Consider the following 21102-nt stretch of genomic DNA (forward strand, 5'->3'; position numbering starts at 1 on the left):
GAAAAATATTTTACAGACTTTAAAATGTGTATCACAATTATCCATCCTTCAGAAGATAGATTTGCTTTGCTTTCCAATAATAATTTCAGGATAATGAAGAGCTGCCTTTAAAAAAAACACCTGGTGCTAGCTAAGGCAGAAACATTTATTAGGATAAAAGTAACTGACGCTGTTATATAATAATGTCTGAGTGTTCTCAAAGCAATTTGTCTTCAGTTTGGTTTTAATTATTTTTCTAAAGTTGTTGTAATGGCTAAACAATAAAAACAAAAAACGGATTTCATTTTTAAGTCAGATTTATTCAAATGGGTATAATTTAATAAAACAAGCTCTCATCTGGAAAAGAAATTACTGCTATATGCACTTTCAATACAAATAGCCCTATAGATCTCAAAAGAAGAGCCCTGAGGCAAATAATATTAAAATGTATGTTCCCTCTTACGTAAAAAAAAAGAAAAAAAGAAAATAATTCAAAGTGTTAAATCTCAGCCCACTTATCCTCTCTCTCTCTCTCCACACCCCTTTCCTTTACAACTTGCTCACACTTTCCTGTGTTCTCACTCTTCTGACGATGGCTAGAATGTGTTCATCATCAGAGAGAGCTTTTCTCTGCCAGCTCTTTTTCCAGTTCCATCAATTTCTTCTTGCCTTATTCTAAGTTCCAACTTTTAAACCCCCCTTTTTATATCTTTGCCATCTTCCCACAAACTTTAGACATCAATTATGTTGTAGTATTAGAACTATCTCGTGGCAATAACAAAAACAGCACAGATATTTTCTAAAGTGGACTTTTGTTGATGCATTCTACTATAAAATACAATAAATGTTTTCATCTAAGGTACCACTTTTTGCCTCCCTTTGCTGTCTCCTCTTTTTATACCTTTTCCATGTTCTCATAAAGCACAAACTTTTCACAATGGTTCTGTAACATTAGTGCAATTTACATGCTGCTTTGAGGTGTTATATTCACTTTATTGTGCCCAGTGTAATCCTACCTACACTATAAAAATCTTTCTACAATGAATGTTCACAAAGTCAAATGTCTGATTACTGTGTGAACGAGTGAAGTTCAAGGCATCCAGTATTTTGCTGTCCAACTTTTGAAATATTCTTGTGATCTGCCTTGTAAGGCCATGACCCCTATTTTACCTTACAAGATCATGATCCCATTGACAAGTTAAATTTGTAACTACCAACTTGAAAATATTGACAACTCTGAATGGATACAGTCTTAAAAGTAGTTTGTGAGTCATAACAATAACATCCTACAGATTTTCTTAAGTATTATATGCCAGATTGAAAGTGTTAGCATCTCTGACCAATATAAAACTGCTGTAAAACAACAAATATAAGAGTACAGAAAACACATCTGTTTGCAAACAAACTAGATAAATCAAAAGTATATTGGAGCCTATTTTACAATCATACTACCTGAAAGGTTTTCATTAGCACAAGAGAAATTTCACATCCTGAGAAGAGTTGCATTTAGTTATACAGAAGTACAACTTTTACCACAGTTCGTTTACTCTTTCTGTGTAAAGATGAGGTTTCTGAAAGCTCAGAAATCCAGTTCCGTATTGTGCAACTTGCATGGTCAAGAAAAGAAACCTGCATTTATTGATGACTAAAGTGAATCTGCAGGCTGCCACCTTCTTCAGGTTTAAAAAGCAAAACATACAACATGAAACACAGAAGTAAATGAAATGAATGTAAAGAATGCTGTTTGTTCAATATGCTCTGGTAAAACCATAGCTAATAAGAATAGCTAAAGATATGGGCCAAATCAATTATTCTGCCAATTTTTAAACTTTAGACACCAATTATTGTTATTAGAACAATCACCTTTTAGTTCTAAGAGAAACAGCACAGCTTCTTTCAAAGGCTGGTTTTTGTTGTTTTTTCTAAAAGAAAGAAAGAAAAAGGTTTTGATCTTATGAAGTCATTCTAACATTTATGTCCTAACTGCCTCAACACCTTTTGATGGTACACAGAGAAAACCACCTCCAAAGTGTTTTCCACATCCTACATCATAATAAGAAGTTAGGAGATGTATAATGTTTAAGTCCATTGCTTTGATTGTGAACACAGCTGTACTCAGTGACAGGTTAACACCTTAGTTTCCCATTTCCTTCAATAAATTACTAGATGGTAGAGAATGAATTGAGATCAAGCATACAACCTTGTAAGCAGCAGGTGAAGAAACTTCAGGCAGAACTGTATTCCATTACCAAAGCGATGTCAAATCAATACTGCCTCTTTGCAGTCTACTTTTCCTACAGTAACAGCAGCTGCTACAGAAGTGTAGCTTCAATAGCCTGATGATTCCTCGTGGCCTGTGTAGCAGCTGTAGGAAAACAGATTCCAGTCCAGAGTGTATTGTATAGACTGCTTTAGGTCATAGCTTGTTTTTATAAAATATATGGGAGTCAATGCTTTCACTTCAGCCTCTTGGCCAAAATCCCCACGCTGCTCCCGGCAACAACAAAGCAATGACTACGGAGGAGAAGAGATTCACCGCATTGTTATCTAGTATAGGTTTTCCAGATATGTGTTTTGCATCTTTTGTCTGATGATTGACAACCATTCCAGTACTTGTGTCTAAACCTGAAGAATGAAATACAATATAGAAAACAATTGGATGGAGAAGTCCTTTTCACCCAACAACTAGCATGGGTGTCATCAAATGAACATCTACCAACACCCATAGATTAGAACTATTTGTGAACATTTATACACAACTTAAGACTGCAACCCTACACGCAATTTCTTGTCCCTATTTATCTCAATGGCACAAATTGGTTCTTAGGACATTCTGCTTCAAACAAACAAGATGTTACTCTTTTTAGGATTCAAGCATCATGTCTTGGAGTGAGTGGAACATGTTCCTTCTGGCTATGCAGTTTGGTTGTTAACATTTCCATTCCCCTCTGCCAAGTCAACAAAGGTTTACAGAATACAATTCTCCACAATATTTAATATTTCCACTGCTTATTTGTGGAACGGCAATTTTTCCAGTACTATCGTTACATGATCTAAATTCAACTCGAAGCTGCAGGGATGAGACAAAATAAACGCACACAGAACAAGATTCTCAAAGTATGCCAAGTAATAAGAAATAGTTGAAGTCAATGCAAATGATGACATGCTTTGAAGTAAGCCAAGAGCCATACCCACCCAAAAGGGAGATTACATCACTTTCATACAAATCTCAAAACAATTTATTTTTTTTGGGCAGGGGGGACCTTACCACTGTATTGCATCGTTGCTCCTAAATAAGAATCAGTAATGGATCCCAGTAAACCAGCCATTCCACCAAACACAATAATGGGCCATTGTGGAGCAGATATATCCAGGTCATTCACAAACATCAATTGGGAAATGAAGTAAGCTACACCTACTGATGTGCCACCAAGCAAACTTGAGATTAGGCCCACTAAAGTAATGCCACCATTGGTACCTAAAAACAAAATTAAAAACCCAACGTAACTGGCATTCTAAACTTGTTAGAACATACATTTAATGAAGACTACAAAAACTAATGGTAGATTTGTTACACACTTTTGGACTATGAGGAGAAATCTCCCCTTATGCTTAAAATAAATAAATAAAACTGAATTAGATACAATTTATCTTATACTCTTTTTGCAGCAGTGTTCCCAGTGTTATAGAAACAAGGGGAACCACAATGTTCTACAATCTGTTTAAATTACACTTCTTAAAGTCGTCAGCAAACAAACTGTATTGAGTGCAAACACAACCATTGGGATTTTTTTTTAGTTGAGAGCATTAAGAGACTGGGAACTGGTCACAGGCTTGCAATATCTCTCCCCATAAATTCTTCTCTGCTTTTTCTTGTTAGCATTAACTTGAATGTGGCATTACATCTCCACCAATGTTGACACTAACCGTGGTCAGGGTCAGCTTCCTAACTCTGGTTAAACGCCAACCCTGGTCATCACTGCAAAAGGAAGGATGGAATTCACATGAGGGGAGGAGGAAGCATGCAAACCTGCTCCTGATCTCTTGCTATCATTATGAAACCTAGAATGTCATGTTTGTCCCAGCATTTATTCTGATGACACGTTAAGTATTTACAGATAGGTAGCCGTGTTGGTCTGCCATAGTCAAAATAAAAAAATCCTTCCAGTAGCACCTTTAAGACCAACTAAGTTAGTTCTTGGTATGAGCTTTCGTGTGCAAGCACACTTCTTCAGATACACTGAAACAGAAGTTGCCAGATCCTTCTATATAGTGAGAAGGTGGGGAGGGGTATTACTCAGAAGGGTGATGGGAATGGGAGATTGGCAGATAGCTGAGATGAGCCTGTTGATGACTCTTAATGACTGTAATAGGTCTTACAGGAAAAGGCAAGGGGTGAGAAGGTGAGAAATGGCTTATTCATGTATAATGGGATAAGAATCCAATGTCTTTGTTCAAACCAGGTCTCTCCATGGTTTTAAGTTTGGTAATGAGTTGCAATTCAGCAGCTTCTCTTTCCAGTCTATTTCTGAAATTCCTTTGTAGTAAAACAGCTACATTGAGATCTTGTATAGAATGTCCTGGGAGATTGAAGTGTTCTCCTACTGGTTTCTCTGTTTTGTGATTCTTGATGTCAGATTTATGTCCGTTTATTCTTTGGCGTAAGGTTTGGCCTGTTTGTCCAATATAGAGAGCTGAAGGACACTGTTGGCATTTGATGCCATACACAATGTTAGATGATGAGCAATTGAATAGTCCCGAGATGGTATGTGTGATGTTGTTGGGGCCAGTAATGGTGTTGTCCGGGTGTATGTGGCAGCAAAGTTGGCATCTGGGTTTATTGCAGGCTCTGGTGCCAGTGTCCGTGTTAAGTCTGGTTGTAGTATTATTGTGGGTTAGGAGTTGTTTAAGATTGGGTGGCTGTCTGTAGGCAATGAAATGTCTTCCTCCCAGAGCTTGAGAAAGAGAACTGTCATTGTCCAGGAGAGGTTGTAGATCTCTGATGATGCGTTGTACTGTTTTAACTTGGGAGCTGTATGTGATGACTAGAGGTGTTCTGTTATTTTCTTTTTTGGGTCTGTCTTGCAGCAAGTTCTCTCTGGGTATACCCAGAGTGTATCTGTTTCAGTGTATCTGAAGAAGTGTGCTTGCACACGAAAGCTCATACCAAGAACTAACTTAGTTGGTCTTAAAGGTGCTACTGGAAGGATTTTTTTATTTTGACGTTAAGTATTGTTACCTTAAAGAATCCAAACATGGACAATTTGTCTGAAGAAATAAGGGTAACTAAAATATAACTACCAAAATTTAGGGCAGATCTATTACAATTTTGAACACAAAGGAAATATCAGGCTAGATGGAGTAGACAACAGGGCTCTCTCCATTCAAAGCATGGCCCTTTTTGAATGAAAAAGTTAAGCAACTTTCATTAGAGAGGAAGAAATCAATACTGATGTCAACATTACTGTCTGTGTGACTGAACTACTGGACCAGCACCTCCCTCAACTGTAATCTCAACTAACTGGCTACTGGCATTTTCAAAAGCAGAATTTTTCAAATCAAACCACTCTAGAATATATAATATATGCATACACAGTAAGTTCCAGTCAAGCTTAAGGAAGGACATTATTCACTTTTGGAATATGACATAAGCTTCTGTGCTTTTCTATCAAAATTCAAAATATTTCCCAGTCCTAGAAGACAGAGATGAATTTTGAATACAGTTGTATTTCTAGTAAGGTTCTGATAAAAGATTAATGGGTTTTTCTGCAACAGGTTGCAGAAAATCATGCCCAAATGGGACAGAATGACTCACAAGATGCCATAACTCTTATCATTTTTGGACAGTTTGACCAGTTACACTCAGTTGTCACTGAATCAAATGTAGAAGAATATGATAACAAATGAGCTAGCACAAAGCTGCCTTTTCAGGCCTAATTTAAGGCTACGTAAGCTATATTAAAAGTACACCTCCAAGGTTTCCCAGGCCACAAAAATGAATTTAGCAGGCTGCACACAAACCATTCATCCTTAAACTATGGTACTATTTTAAAAAAACAAAAGCAGAAATTTCCTTACCTACTGGAACTTTTTCCCAGGTTGTTATCAATCGGGGTTCACTACTCATGACAGTGCCAATCTCTGAAGCCCACGTGTCTCCAGCACAGCAAGCTAAAGCACCCAGTAGTGACAGGCACATCCAGGATGCTGTATATTGTTTGGAAAAGTCTATAGGAATTTCGCCTGGACCACTTTCAATCATGTATAGCAGAGCCAATTCTGCAGGTACACCACCATTGCAGAATACTTGTACCCAAGTTCTCTGCCCACCTATGTACAGAAAGGGAAGACACAAGTTCTTAAGAGGAATTTTAATACGCAATATCCTTGAAAGCACACAGAAAAAGAATAAAAGCTAGACTGTAAAGTGTTTTACATTTCAATCATTGTGGTTTTCCTTTGTAACTAGAAGTAAAGATCATTACTAGTGCAAAGTACTTCGTTCAGGTACTTGCAAGTCACCCACAAGAAAGAAGAGGGAGGCGAAAAATAAATTACAGTGCATAGTCCGTTTATCACCTTAATTAAAAGTCAAAATGCATTTTTTGTAATCAATTGGCTTTAAAATTGATGTTTAATTCTCACCTTCTTTGTATTCAGAATCTATTTGCTTCTTTATTTCTCCTTTCCACCTCGTGAGTTTGGAGGAAGTAATAAAAAACATGAACATGGCAGCGAAAAAGCTGTAATTTGCCACAGTGAGGATAAATCCAACTACTAAACCTAAAAGAGGGAAGAGATGGTGTCACAAGTTATGTACTCTGGGAAAAGTAGTTCAAAACCAGCCTAGAATATGATGACAATGTAAAGATAATATTGTTCGGTCTAAAGATTAAAGCAGCAGAAAATCCCAACGATATTGCATCTTCTGTTTACCTATGCAATTGGTGAGATAAGAAAATGTGCTATAAAATAAAATTCCTAACATACAAGTGAAGATTGCAACAAACTGTTGCAATGTGGCCCGTGCATTTCCCGTATTCTAGCCAGTCATGATAGATTACTCCATTCCATTTCCCCTCCTGCTGCCACTGAACTTGCTTTAGGAGTGGGGTGAGGAATTGCCCCTTTGCTTTCTATTTCTGCAACTCTCTGAAGTACCGTATTTTTTGCTCTATAAGACGCACCAGACCACAAGACGCACCTAGTTTTTGGAGGAGGAAAACAAGAAAAAAAATATTCTGAATCTCAGAAGCCAGAACAGCAAGAGGGATCGCTGCGCAGTGAAAGCAGCAATCCCTCTTGCTGTTCTGGCTTCTGGGATAGCTGCGCAGCCTGCATTCGCTCCATAAGACGCACACACATTTCCCCTAACTTTTTAGGAGGGAAAAGGTGAGTCTTATAGAGCAAAAAATTCGGTATCTTCCTCTTGTTTTTCAATAGCCTTGTTTAGGTTACACAGATAATAAACCTGAGCTCACTTTTAGTACATAAGTCCATAACTACTTCATCATCTTTGGGCAGCAGTAGGAATTTCCCCAAATATAGCACTTTTTGCATTTTTTAAAATAGTAAAGTTCTGTTCATGGCCTTTCTTCCAACTGTTCATTTCCATTCTTTATCCTCATTTCCCTTCCCTTTCTGGCACTGAACATACTGGTCACATGAGCCTCCCTCTGCCAAACCAACACCTGCATTAAATTTCCTTTCAGTTTTGATCTTCACAAGTCTTCATGCATGTCATATCTATCAAATGTATTTTTTCTTGCCTCAGTATTGCAATTTTCATTTTTCCACTTGCATAATAAATGCTGAATTGGCACAACAGGTCAATAAATTAGATCCCATTCATACCTACTCCCTTCAGAAATCTTGGAGGATAATAAAATAGACAGTTTTAGCTTCTGCTAGATGAAATTATTATAAATAAGCACAGGACTACAGGTGCTGATTCCCGATTGGGAGTGAATCAATGAAAATAATAATAATAATAATAATAATAATAATAATAATAATAATAATAATAATAATATTTTTTTATTTATACCCCGCCCTCCCCAGCCAAGGCCGGGCTCATAAGCCTCTCCCCATCACCATCTTTTCCAGCTGATATAATCGGCAAGTATTCTCCTTGTGCAACCACACCTCATCAATGTTATACACCACACCTAGTCCATTATGGGCAATAAATATACCGTTTACATTAGCAAGGTTATGGTTGCTTTAAGTCAATTGGACGGCATTTATATTGTTTTGTGAATGAATCTTCCCTGCAATGGAAATAACTTCAGAATGTGGTAGAGACACTACATCATTTGCAAAATAGCTCATATAAAAAAGTAAGATGAAGTAGCACAAGAATATTAAAGCCAAAATTATGAATGGCAATACGGAACATTCCACTGAAAGGTGGAGGGAGGAGGGAATCGGGAAATTTCTAAAACTATATGTAAGCACAACCAAACTTAAGGCAGAAGAACATACCTCCTATTGCTCCACTATGATCAAGACTTTTTTTCTTAAATCCTCGTGAAGCTATTATCAGGGGAATTAAGATTGAAACAAGCCAACGCCATGGAGAAATAGGCCGCAAAGTACCTATAGAGTAGTTTAAAAACAGCACTATGTCAGAATAGCAATATGTCTTTCTACATTCTTTAGCATTCTTTTACTACACGTGTTATTATCGTCTCTTGTTTCCTTATGTACACGACTGGACTGAGTTTTCTATAGGCTTTTCTTTCTACACAAATATGGGTTAGGATGAAGGCTGAATAAGTAGCTGTGAGTTTTTATGCTCCTCTCCCACAGAATTCCTTGCCAACATTGGGGAGCCCTTCAGAGCAACACCCTGTGAAGCATCAATTGGAAGGAACTTTTACACTCTTAATTTTACATGTAAATATGCATTTCTTATCTAACAGTCACATGAAGTTATTTTTAGTTATGTAAATATGTGTTAGGCAACAACTGAATTTGCTTGTATTCTTTGAAAATGAAACAATAAGAAAATATTAGGATTAGAAGCCACGTTTAATAAAAGACTGTGTATGAGTGTTGTAAACTAAAATGTAGCATGCATTAGTAGTAATCTAGACTTTACCATAATACGTGCTTGCAGTCATAGACACAATCCAAAAAGATAAAGAAATGCAAATAAGTACACTCAGTATGATAATATTTGTCATCATTTTGAAATAATCTTTGTTGGAGTCGTCCCAAGAAAACAATATCATGGAAAGTCCAAGGCTGATCACCTGTGTATAGAAGAAACAAGAACAAGCTTTCAGATAATTGTTTTTTTTAAAAGTGTGCAAATTAAACAATGTGGGGAAAGGTAGCTTCCACATTCAATAAAGGCAGAAGAAGCTATAGTTAAATCAGCCAGCTTCATAAGCCAGTTTGAAGCTGGCTTCTTTGTCAAGTACCCATTGTTGGTTATATACCTGGGTTCCCATTTCAAATTCAATGGTAAGCCAAAATTCTTTGAAACGCAAAGCTTCCCAGTTACGCAGGGGTAGAACAAAGGAAAGAGCATGCATGCCTAACATTTTGTTTGAGCTCATGGAGACTCATCCAATACATACAAATAAATCCAATAAATACAAATAAATCTGCATGTGAAGGCCTGCTGCACAGAATCCTACAGGCCTAACTAATGAACAATTCACATGCCCTTAGTTAACAAGGCAACTTCTGCTGCAAGCAGCAGAATTTTGAAAAAGAGTCAATGTAAGGAGCCAGAGGGAGATATTATATTTTTTCCATAGCATAGGCTCCAACAGCTACTCAATAAGCGTATGGAGAGAGAGAGTTGCAGCATGATCAGGCAACAGTATACCCAACAACTTAAACTCCATTTTCCTCTTCAGTGCAAAGCTACTAGAAATGCAATCAAATGCCAATAACATGCTATTTTGTACCCAGATAATGGATTAGGAGATGAGGTAGAGCTTTAAAATAAAGGAAAGGCAATGACCTGCTTCTCTTCTATTTAAAAAACAAAACCAAACCAGTGCTTCTTCACTGAATGCACAACAGTGTTACACAGTAGATGAAAAAGTATTAATGAAAAGTTTGCAAGATTGACATGGTAGGCATGAGAACAACACTATTTTGCGAATACTCTCACATAAAATATCCAAACAAGTGACTGGAGCTTGTACACACCAGTCGACACGGGAATCACAATGCCTGCACTTTCCTTATCTGGAGGATGTTCCATTCTTGGAAAATGCAAAGCATATGACATCCATTGTTCAAAAAACACAGTATCATTGGAACAGAGCATACTTGGAAGAGAAGTTGTATAGAGTGAACACACTCATGCATTGGCACTAAAAATGGATAAAGTGGGGCATATAAGTTAATTCACTCTCCAGCCCTCATACAGAGTTTAGCCCTTTCTGCTGCATTCTTCTTAGGTTGGTAGTCTAGCAACCTATCCTCTCATGCTCTAGTAGCACATCCCAAACATCCAAATATTTTGGGATCAGAGTATCACTACATTTGATTGGCTTATTTGCTCTGTTCCTCTTTGCGCACTACAGACATCCAAGCAACAGTACAGTGGTACCTCGGGATAAGAACTTAATTCGTTCTGGAGGTCCGTTCTTAACCTGAAATTGTTCTTAACCCGATGTACCACTTTAGCTAATGGGGCCTCCTGCTGCCGCCGCGCCACCACCGCACAATTTCTTTTCTCATCCTGAAGCAAAGTTCTTAACCCGAGGTACTATTTCTGGGTTAGCAGAGTCTGTAACCTGAAGCGTCTGTAACCCGAGGTATCACTGTACAAGGGAATGGAGGGCTAGAGCACTTATTCAAGGAGGGTTGCTGGACTGCCTTTTCAAAGAACAAGCTGAAGGAGACACTGTTCCGTATATAACGTCCACAGACATTAAAAGGAACAGGATCAGAAGGTTAGTACCTTTATAACATACTACAGACCCATGTAACTAGGACTGGAATGCCTAATCAATTAATTGCTTAGAATGTGCCCCTGAATTGTGTTCATGCCTCTTTCTTACCTGGACGGACTATTCTCTATCACATGGCTAGAATGTACACGAGGCCAAAGGCCCATCTAGTCCAGCATCATGTTCTCATGGTAGTAAACCAAGTGTCCTTGGGAATGAAGGCTACAAGCACTCTCTCCACTTGTGATTCCCAGCATCTGGTATTCAGAGGCATATTGCCTCTAGTAGCAAAGGTAGAATATAGCCTTATTCCCATAATCCAGAGCAGAAGAACCTTTTCAGAATGGAAGGCTAGAACCTTAATTCCCCCACTGCCAGCCAACCACCTGTCCATCACCTGGTGTCACCATGACATCAGGTGACCCGTTTCCCCTTTGCAGCTCACCTTGACTGCAAAACACATTGCAAAGGAAGAGCCCAGCTGATGCTAGCATGGCTTGAAGTCACTACCAATCAGCTGATCGATGTTGAATTTGAGCTCTACTTTCAGCAGGGATTGGCTCCCCTCAGGAACTACAACTGGCAGCTGGGGAACCAATCCTAGTGGGGCTTACATTTGAAAGGCATTAAATACAAGCCCCGCCTGCCAAGGAATAATCAGGAGCATATTTTAAAGCTCTGATTGTTCCTCAACAACTGTGTCTTGCTTCATGATGTCTTGTATGATGGTAGGTGTTGCATGGCTTAGGGAAACAACATTATGGGCCAGATTAGAACCCCTGTTGGGCCAACGGTGCCCCATCACTGCCACTGTCTCTTTGTATGCTGAGAACCATAACAGCTAGCAGTTTCAAACCACAAATCTAGTGTCACTTTAATCAGATTATTGTGGCATAAACATGGAGTATACTCCACACTTTGTGTTGATTTATTGCATTGATTTGCACCCCACCTTTTGGGGTACAAATCCTTCCAAGGGATCTCACAAGTAAAATGAAAATGCATTATATAAAATCACAATAAGGAAGTATCCAACACCTAACAATTCAGAAATACTGCTCCCGTGAGACAGTATGTGGTTCCTAGCCCTATACAGGCGTGGGGGTGGAGGAGAATCTGCCTGGAGGAGCCTGAGATGACCTTCTTTACCTGTCTCTCTTGTCCTCCTTTTCTGGCTCTGGGGCCAGTGTGGTGTAGTGAAAGGCAGTGTGGTGTAGTGGTTAGAGTGCAAGAATAAGTCCTGGGAGTCCACAGCTCAAATCTCCAAAGCTCACAGGGTGACATGGGGCCAGTCACTCATACTCAACCAAACCTGCCTCACAGTGTTGTTGTGAGGACAAGCAGAGCTTTTTTCCAGCTGGAGCTCAACTCCAGCACCTCTCAGGTGGGCACCATTGCCATTCTAAGAGAACAAGGGAGAAATTCACGGTGAACTCTGGAACTCTTTTTCTAGAAAAACAGCACTGAGGAAAAGTATGTAGGCCATCTTGAGCTCCTGTGAGAAAAAGGTGGCAATCACAGAACCGTAGAGTTGGAGGAGACGTCCAAAGGCAATCTAGTCCAACCCTTGGAGGAAAAGTTGGGATAGAAAGGTAGCGAAACAAACAATCGCCCACCTACTCTTGTGTGACAACTAAAAAGGTGGCGTGGCTATGTATTTAATGCTTTTATACCCCGCCTTTCTCCATCCTGGAACCCAAGGCTGTTTACATGGCAGGCTCCCTGGTGGTCTCCCCTCCAACACAATTGTCACGTTTCGTGTTTTCAGACCACCGGCCAGGACTCAGCAAACCCCTAAGACTTTGAGGCCGTGCAGGGCAAGCGCTTTCAGCCCGTCTACACGCATTACAAACAAGGAAGGGGCGAGGACCTCAACCTTGCGCGAAAACCGGGCACGTCGGAAAGGAGCCGCGGGAGCTTCTAAGCCCGGACAGGGGCCCGCACAGGGGTGCTCCTCCGGGCCTTTCTACGCACCTCAGCACCGCCGGGGCCTCGCCTGCCTTCTGGGGGTCTGGGAACCGCCGCATCTTTCTCACCCGCGCGCTGCCAAGACGCAGAACAGCAGCTGCGGCGGCCGCGGCGCTTGAAAGTCCCATGGCCGCCTCAGAACAGCGCCCCCCCGCCCCGCGCAAAGGACGCTTTGGAGCTTGAAACCAGTGACCATAGACTGATAGCGGATAGACTCATACGTTGTCAAGGTTGCGGGTTGGCACTGGACTGGCATTCTCTACCCGCCGCTCGCAGAAAGCAGTGGGCAAATCCAGGAGCGAGCTTAGCTTTGTGCTTAGCTGTATCCTTACAGAAACCAATCCTGCACCCACTTACTTTGCACCCACTTACTGACCCTTTAAGTCAGTGGGACTTCCTTCCGAGTGGATCCGCCTAGGATTAATGCATTGTTGGGGGGGGGAGGGGAATCCGACGTGCTAGCGGAAGCTCGAGGCCTCTGCATACAAATAAAACTCCGATTTGAGCTGGGAAGGATTAAGCGGACATGTCTTTGCTGTGTCCGCAGTCGGAAATTCAAACTAGCCTCGGTCCTGCTTTTAACCAGAAATATTGCCGGTGGATTAAATTCCAGGCTGGTCGTAAGGCACTAACCCTCTTCACTTTGCCCCATCAGCATAGTTCACATACGAACGGCAGTTTTGCCCCAGGAGGAGGGAAGCGGGGGGGGGGCATCGAAGTGAACCAGGAAGTTCTATCTCTAGACAAAAAAAACCCTATTGTCACTCTAAGCTTTTTCTATCTCTTTGTCCTCGAGCTCGCCACGTGTTCTTCTTATCTCTGTATCCTTTAGCTCGCTCGTCTCTATCAGTCTCAGGCCTCTAGAGCGATTAGTTGTCTTCTAGCGCGCATGTACAACTGCTGGAGGGTTGAAGGCGAACCTCTCTTTTGCTGCCCCGTGACCAGGGGCGTGGAGGCAACCGCGAGAAGCTTCTGCGTGGGCGGCTGAGCTTTGCTTTTTCCTGCCCTTGCTACAGGCACGAGTAATTACACCCGCCAACGACCCGCCCCCCCCCCCCGTGCTTTGAACTCCTGCAATGCTAACAGCTACTTCTTGGCCCACATCAGCCATGTGGACAATTCACCAATGGACGTTTGCAGAAACGCTTATTGAGCGTTCAACCCGATTTCTTCACAAGGGGAGCGTAGACAACGTTGGCTGTTGGAGCTTTTCGTGAAGAGGCTGTCAACACAAGCATTTTCTCATCACTTTCCTTATCCAGAAAGGGACAGTTTTGAGGGGAAGCATGGTTGCTGTGCAAGAGCTCAAAGTTAGCTTTAATCGTGCATGCTGAATTTGCCATAATATGATTGATTCACACCTCAAAATGCCAATACAGTCGTACCTTGGTTTTCGAACAGGAAGTCCGTTCAACTTCCGAAACATTTGGAAACCAAGGCGCAGCTTCCGATTGCGCAGGCGCACCAGAAACAATAGCAGAAGCCACATCAGGCATTCGGCTTCCAAAAAAAGTTCAAAAACTGGAAAACTCACTTCCTGTTTTCGATTGTTCGGGAGCCGAAACGTATGGGTACCAAGGCGTTCGACAACCAATGTGTGACTGTAGTCTGGAAGCATCCAGAAACATGTTGCAGAACACAACTGCAGAAAAGGCCCTGAGACATCAGTTTTATTAGTTGTTCTGTGATGCTTCCCCAGTACCACTAAATTGTTGCTATCTTGAGGGCCACTCTTGCACTACAAAACAACAGTAGCAGGACAAAAAAACAAACTGGAACATTTGTAGTATAAAAAGTTGCAAGATTTCTGCAGGAGGTTAGGGGACTTACACTGATTGAGAACAAAGCAGTATGTCCGCCCCAAAATCTGCAGGTGCTACAAGTAATTGAAAGCAGGATTGCATATAACTGCCCCATAACATCATGAGCACAAATAATCATGAAAGCACACTGAAAAAAGACATGGAAGGACCTGCAGATGACACCTGGAATTAGTCCCCCTGGGAGGGGATTTTCTCTTGAGCCCCTCTGGTGAAAGAAAATAAGAAAAGGAGAAGGGTCAAGGTGTGAATGAGGGATAAATGGTATGGTACTGCAGATGAGAGGCAAGGCTTTCACTTGTACTGTGATTTTTCCCTCTTGGTACAGAATATAAGACTTCCAATTATAATAGCGGAGGATAAGAGGAAGGCATTTTGAATGTGAATTTATTCCTTTTATGAATTGCTGCTTAAAGCTAAGTTTATACAGCTGTCAAAGTTATCTCCCCTGGACTCCCCATGATTTGGAGTGTTGAATATTTATTTGTACTGCACTCTGCTATTGTGCACTCTATATTTTATTGTGCTCTGTGGAAATTATTGTAGAAGCAATGTTTTATTTATTTAACAACATTTGCATATTGCTTACTTGATAAGAAAACCTATAAGGTTTTTATTTATTTTTGCCATGATAGTTGTTATTGAACTGAATTATATTGCAGTTATGAAATGAATGGCTTTGAAACGTTGCAGTTATATTATGCACTATTTGTATTGGTAGTATTACTAATTATTGAGTTTATATTTACATTTATATTTGAATTATTGTATTGATGGATGTTGAGTGGTTGCTATGAAATAATTACTGGATTTGTTTGAAATACTACTTTAGAGCAATATTGAGCAATTGAGTGGTTGCTATGAAATAGTTACTGGATTTGTTTGAAATACTACTTTAGAGCAATATTTCAACTATTTATATAGTGCCTGATACCATAGTCTCTAAGCAATATGCAACGAAGCTACAAAAAACCCCACATCCCTCTATTACAATTAACAAGAAGTCACAAACCTTACTTAAAATGTTGGCTGAAATGTTTAAAGGCTTCACCAAGCACCAGAAGTTCAGTAGAGAAGTTCCCTGTCTGATCTCAGTCAGGAGCAAGTTTCACAGAATTGGGCCCACAATACTGTATGCACAGGTCCTGGTGGATTCAAGCCATGTGACTGAGCCCTGGGGAACCACTAACGTAAACTCCCCATAATACCTCAATGATGGGACAGGGATAGAAGCATAAGGTGGTCCTTAAGGGATCTTGGGCCAAAATCAGTAATACATAAATTAATACACAAACCTTGAAGTTGCATATTGGTAGCCGCTACAAGTTTTTAAGTATGGGAGTTATGTGCTTGGGTTGTTTGTCCTCCTAAGCACTCTACTCAAGGTATTTTTAACAAACTGGTCTTCCAGGCAAGTCCTAAGTATAGTGTCACATGTGTGCCACTGCTTTAGATAGGATGCAGTTTTTACTTTAGCTATGATGTGCTTTCACTTGCTGTAAAATGCAGCAACACTGAGTGCGACTGTATTGCAAAAAAGCAGGATAGAAATAAGTAAACTGACTGACGTGACAAATGCTAGAAATAAACCCCACTTATCATTTAATTTATGCTGAGCCTCAGAAAAAGCTGTATTATATGTAGGAAGGAATCACGGCTTCAGCAGAAAACTGAAAGTAAAGAAAACCACAAGTGTGGGGCTGATATCTCCAAATATTCTTTCTGGGAATGGAGAACATGGTTTAGCACCAAGAGCAGAGGCTCCATATGATGGCAGATCACGCCAGTTTGTCAACCTCAGCAAGAATATGACAAAATAGTATATCACAGTGTCAGCAAAACAGCCAATAAAAAGTGTATTTCAGAAAGGTATACATGAATTGCAGACAAGAAAATTACTAGGGAGTGTATTTTAATCATCAGGATGAGGTGTGGTTTAAAGACTTCAAGATGGGGTAGGAGACGAGGTTCTGCTTTTCCAAAGCATTTTTATAATTTCCAGGTAACCCTGCATCCTTGACACACCGCTTACAAAATATACAGGTAAGCTTAGCTCTCAAGACTGCAGCTTAAGTCTTCAGAACCATTTTTAATTAATACAGTACTATTGTTTTTGCTTTTGCTGTTTTTATTTGTTTGTCCTTTTAAATAACAATTAATCTACTGGCTTATTTTGTGTGTCATTTACCAGTTCTTAAGCTGTTTACTTGAACCGTTTTAAAGTTAATAGTTTAGACGAGAGAATTTGCAAGCCAACCTGAAAGTCATTGTGCTGGAAATGTGGGATTAAAACCTTAAGCAAAAGAAAGTATTAAATAGTAAGCATGTCATCTCATGTGTTCTCAATATCTTCTAACTTTTTAAGGCATTCAGAAATTAATATCTATAAATATTACTCTCCTATTTTTCAACGTATATCCTGGAACTCCCATTGATATTGAATGAGCTTTCAGAAGATGTGGTTAAGATCCATAACCTTGATGAAATCCTCAGAAATCACAGCAAACTAAATTTAATGCAAATAATAAGTGATAATCAACCAAGGCACTTGTTTTCCCCCAAAGAATCCTGGGGGCTGTAGTTTGTTAAGCGTGCTAAGAGTTGTCAAGAGACTGCTGTGCCCATCATAGAGCTACAATTTTCAGAATGGTTTAACTACCAATCCTTCTTCCGAGGGGAATAGTACACTAACATAGTGTACATAGTACTAATGGGGCTAAGTCACATACCCAAAATAGACCCACTGAAATCAGTGGAATTAAGTATGTCTAACATTGGATGTAACTCAAACTGACTGTGACTTAGTGGTGCGGTATCTACTCTCATGAAATGCCTTCACATTACCGTATTTTTCGCCCCATAAGACGCACTTTTTCCTCTCCAAAAATGAAGAGGAAATCGGGGGTGCGTCTTATGGGGCGAATGCCTGCAAGCCTCGCGCCCTCGGCAGGAGGTCCCACCGGGTGCGCGAGGCTTGGGGCGGCAGCCTGTTGCCCGAAGCACGGGGAGCCCTCGGGAGGGCTCCCCCTGCTTCGGGCGAGTGTCTGCAAGCCTCGTGCACCCGGCAGGAGGTCCCACCGGGTGCGCCAGGCTTGGGGCGGCAGCGGACTGCTTGCGCGCACCTAGAAGCTAGCAGTCCGCTGCCGCCCCAAGCCTGGCGCACCCGGCAGGAGGTCCCACCGGGTGCGCCAGGCTTGGGGCGGCAGCGGACTGCTAGCTTCTAGGTGCGCGCAAGCAGTCCGATGCCGCCCCAAGCCTGGCGCACCCGGCAGGGGGTGCGCCAGGCTTGGGGCGGCAGCGGACTGCTTGCGCGCACCTAGAAGCTAGCAGTCCGCTGCCGCCCCAAGCCTGGCGCACCCGCAGGAGGTCCCACCGGGTGCGCCAGGCTTGGGGCGGCAGCGGACTGCTAGCTTCTAGGTGCGCGCAAGCAGTCCGCTGCCGCCCCAAGCCTGGCGCACCCGGCAGGGGGTGCGCGAGGCTTGGGGCGGCAGCGGACTGCTTGCGCGCACCTAGAAGCTAGCAGTCCGCTGCCGCCCCAAGCCTGGCGCACCCGGCAGGAGGTCCCACCGGGTGCGCCAGGCTTGGGGCGGCAGCGGACTGCTTGCGCGCACCTAGAAGCTTGGGGCGCACTGAGCTCAGCACGCCCCAAGCTCCTGGTATAGCGCAGCGATCCGCTAGCCCTGGGAGAGCCCCGCGGCTCTCCCAGGGCTAGCGGACTGCTTGCCGGCACGCAGAAGCTTGGGGCGCGCTGACCTCAGCTTGCCCCAAGCTTCTGGATTAGCGCAGGAGTACGCTAGCCCTGGGAGAGGCGCCGGGCTCTCCCACGCTAGCGGAGACCTTGCCTGCACGCAGAAGCTTGGGGCGCGCTGAGCTCCACACGCCCCAAGCTCCTGGTGTAGCGCAGCGCACCTGGGGGGGAAATAATTTTTTTTTCCTTTATTTCCCCCCCCAAAATCTAGGTGCGTCTTATGGGCCGGTGCGTCTTATGGGGCGAAAAATACGGTACTTTGAACACAGGTGTAGGAGTGCGTTCTTATGCACATTTGCCAGACCGGAAGCCCCACTGAAGTCTGCAAGACTTCTATCTAAATAAATAGCAATGCCCAATGGAGCTTCAGCCTTTCAAAAGGCATGCAATGGAGCAGATTAAGCACTATGATCAGAACCCTTAAGAAAGCACACTTCTTGTTATAATACTCTCCCATTCTGTTCTCCACTCCTTGCTCACATTCCCAATTGGATAACAAGGGAGAATGCACCCTGCTTCTCATGCTAGTCCTTACACTCAAATGAAGACCATTGCACTCTGTTTTCAAGTTTAATAAAAACCTGCAAAGCCCCATCAGCTCTTGACTCTCAGTGCCTTCAGTACCGGGAGATCATGTAGGGATATTTTTGAAATGTCCACTATTTATTTATTACATTTTTATGCTGCCCTTCTTTCGGGGAGTTCAGGGTGTGGGGTGTGCATGGTCCTCTGCACTCCCAGGATTCAGCCTCCCAGGATTGTTGTGAAGGTTAGTTAAACTGAGAGAAAGTTTAGATGGAAGGGAGGAATGTGAACTTTAGTTCTCTTGGTCTTTGTATGACATCCTTACCACAGTTTTTCCTATTCTAATGTAGGAAAAAGAAACAAGTGTTTCCAAGTATAGGAAAATAGAGAGGCTTCACTATCAGGCTATTGAAAATTGTCCTATTACTCTTTAGCCCTACTACAGTGGTACCTCGGGTTACATACGCTTCAGGTTACAGACTCCGCTAACGCAGAAATAGTGCTTCAGGTTAAGAACTTTGCTTCAGGATGAGAACAGAAATCGTGCTCCAGCGGCGCGGCAGCAGCAGGAGGCCCCATTAGCTAAAGTGGTGCTTCAGGTTAAGAACAGTTTCAGGTTAAGAATGGACCTCCGGAACAAATTAAGTACTTAACCCGAGGTACCACTGCATTTGACCTTTGTATTAAGGATGGAAATGTTTTTGAGCTGAATAAATTATTTTTATTATATAAGCAAAATTTTGGGGTTTTTTAATTATACTGTACTCTCAGCCTGCATTTCACCCAATGGTCCCAGGATAGGTTACAAAAATGTCACAATTAAAACAAATGTAATTTACATTAAAAAGATAAAATAGCAAAACCAGTGACAAAATAACAGGACAGCAGGAGAAGGGAATACTTCAATTCAGCAAAAGGCCTGGATAAGGAAACACATATAGACCAATCATTGAAAAGCATATAAGATGCATCTCAGAGGGGAGGTAATTCCACAACCTGATTGTTTGCATTACATGCTAGTATTTACTGCTTTATCACATTTGTGATCTTAAGCACGTTCCCTCAAAAAAAAGGGGGGGACCCAAAATCCTCAAATCAGTGAGACTTACAGGAAACACATTCAGAATGGAAAGTGTAGTATTTTAAAATATTTTCTTGATGAATCCCTTAAAAAGATAGGTGTTGTTCAGAACACATGTGATTATAGGCCCTTCCCAAAGATCGGAATGTTGACCTGAAATATCCTGAGTTAACACAGCTCCATAAAACAGAGAGCAAGCTTCAAAGAACCTATGCTCTGTTAAAATATGCTGATGAAAGGAAGCCAGTTAAAGTTTGATGTATCACAGTATTTTAATATTATTTTGGAAGCCGCCCAGAGTGGCTGGGGAAACCCAGCCAGATGGGCGGGGTATAAATAATAAATTATTATTATATTATTATTATAAAGCTTACTTCGAAGTATCCTATGTACCTATGCATAATACTCACAATTAATATTTTCCCACATTATTTTTTGTCTGCCATGCAAAAGACATTTACAGTCCGATTCTATGCACATACAGTACTCTGGAAAAAGGCACACGGAATTCAGTGGAACTTGCTCCTAACTGTACATGAGATTGCAACCGCTTCCAGTTTCATTTAAAAACGCAGATGCAAATAGGGAAAAAAGAGTCTAGCTACTTTAAAATACTTCAGGAATACAGTGGTACCTCGGTTTAAGAACAGCCCTGTTTACGACCTATTCGGTTTATGAACTCCACAAAACCGGAAGTTGTGTCCCGGTTTGTGAACTTTACCTCAGTCTAATAATGGAAGCCGAAAGGTTGAAGGGCACCGGCAACAGGAAGCCTCATTAGGGAAAGCGCGCCTCAGTTTAAGAACGGTTTTGGTTTAAGAACGGACCTCCGGAACGGATTAAGTTCATAAACCAAGGTACCACTGTATTGGGTTAAAATGCTGTAACTGGATACAAAATATCTTACTTCGGCCAGGAAGCTTTTTTATTTTCAAAACAATTTGGCTTTCATGCCTACCTTTCATATGTTTCTTGATGTTAGAATGTTATGGTTCAATCCCCGCGCCCCCCGGCAGAATTACTTCTATACTTGTAGAATTACCATTTCTGAAATAACATCTT

The 21102-nt window shown here is 41.5% G+C and overlaps 1 protein-coding gene and 1 long non-coding RNA gene across 5 annotated transcripts in view; one reads left to right on the top strand and one right to left on the bottom strand.

Moving 5' to 3' along the window:
- Positions 1 to 278: 278 nt before the first annotated feature.
- Positions 279 to 21102, bottom strand: part of TMEM19 (transmembrane protein 19) — a 32138-nt gene continuing 11314 nt past the window's right edge. Inside the window, exons 1-7 of one of the 4 annotated variants that reach the window (XM_083463730.1) lie at positions 12873 to 13227; positions 9083 to 9236; positions 8464 to 8577; positions 6625 to 6762; positions 6058 to 6309; positions 3248 to 3457; positions 279 to 2604 (exon numbers count right to left, since the gene is read on the bottom strand). In XM_083463730.1, the coding sequence (XP_083319856.1) occupies positions 2441 to 2604; positions 3248 to 3457; positions 6058 to 6309; positions 6625 to 6762; positions 8464 to 8577; positions 9083 to 9215 (1011 nt within the window). In that variant the 5' untranslated portion in view covers positions 9216 to 9236; positions 12873 to 13227 and the 3' untranslated portion in view covers positions 279 to 2440. Of the gene's footprint in view, positions 2605 to 3247; positions 3458 to 6057; positions 6310 to 6624; positions 6763 to 8463; positions 8578 to 9082; positions 9237 to 12047; positions 12255 to 12872; positions 13228 to 21102 lie in introns of those variants that run through there. The other 3 variants (XM_083463728.1, XM_083463727.1, XM_083463729.1) reach the window with 3 other exon arrangements.
- Positions 13123 to 14638, top strand: LOC310688001. Its single transcript, XR_014516728.1, has 2 exons — positions 13123 to 13188; positions 13638 to 14638. It is a non-coding gene; the product is annotated as an uncharacterized lncRNA (long non-coding RNA).

Source organism: Podarcis liolepis (genome assembly GCF_965112155.1).
Source record: "Podarcis liolepis genome assembly, chromosome: 10".
In the NCBI taxonomy this organism is placed as follows: domain Eukaryota; kingdom Metazoa; phylum Chordata; class Lepidosauria; order Squamata; family Lacertidae; genus Podarcis; species Podarcis liolepis.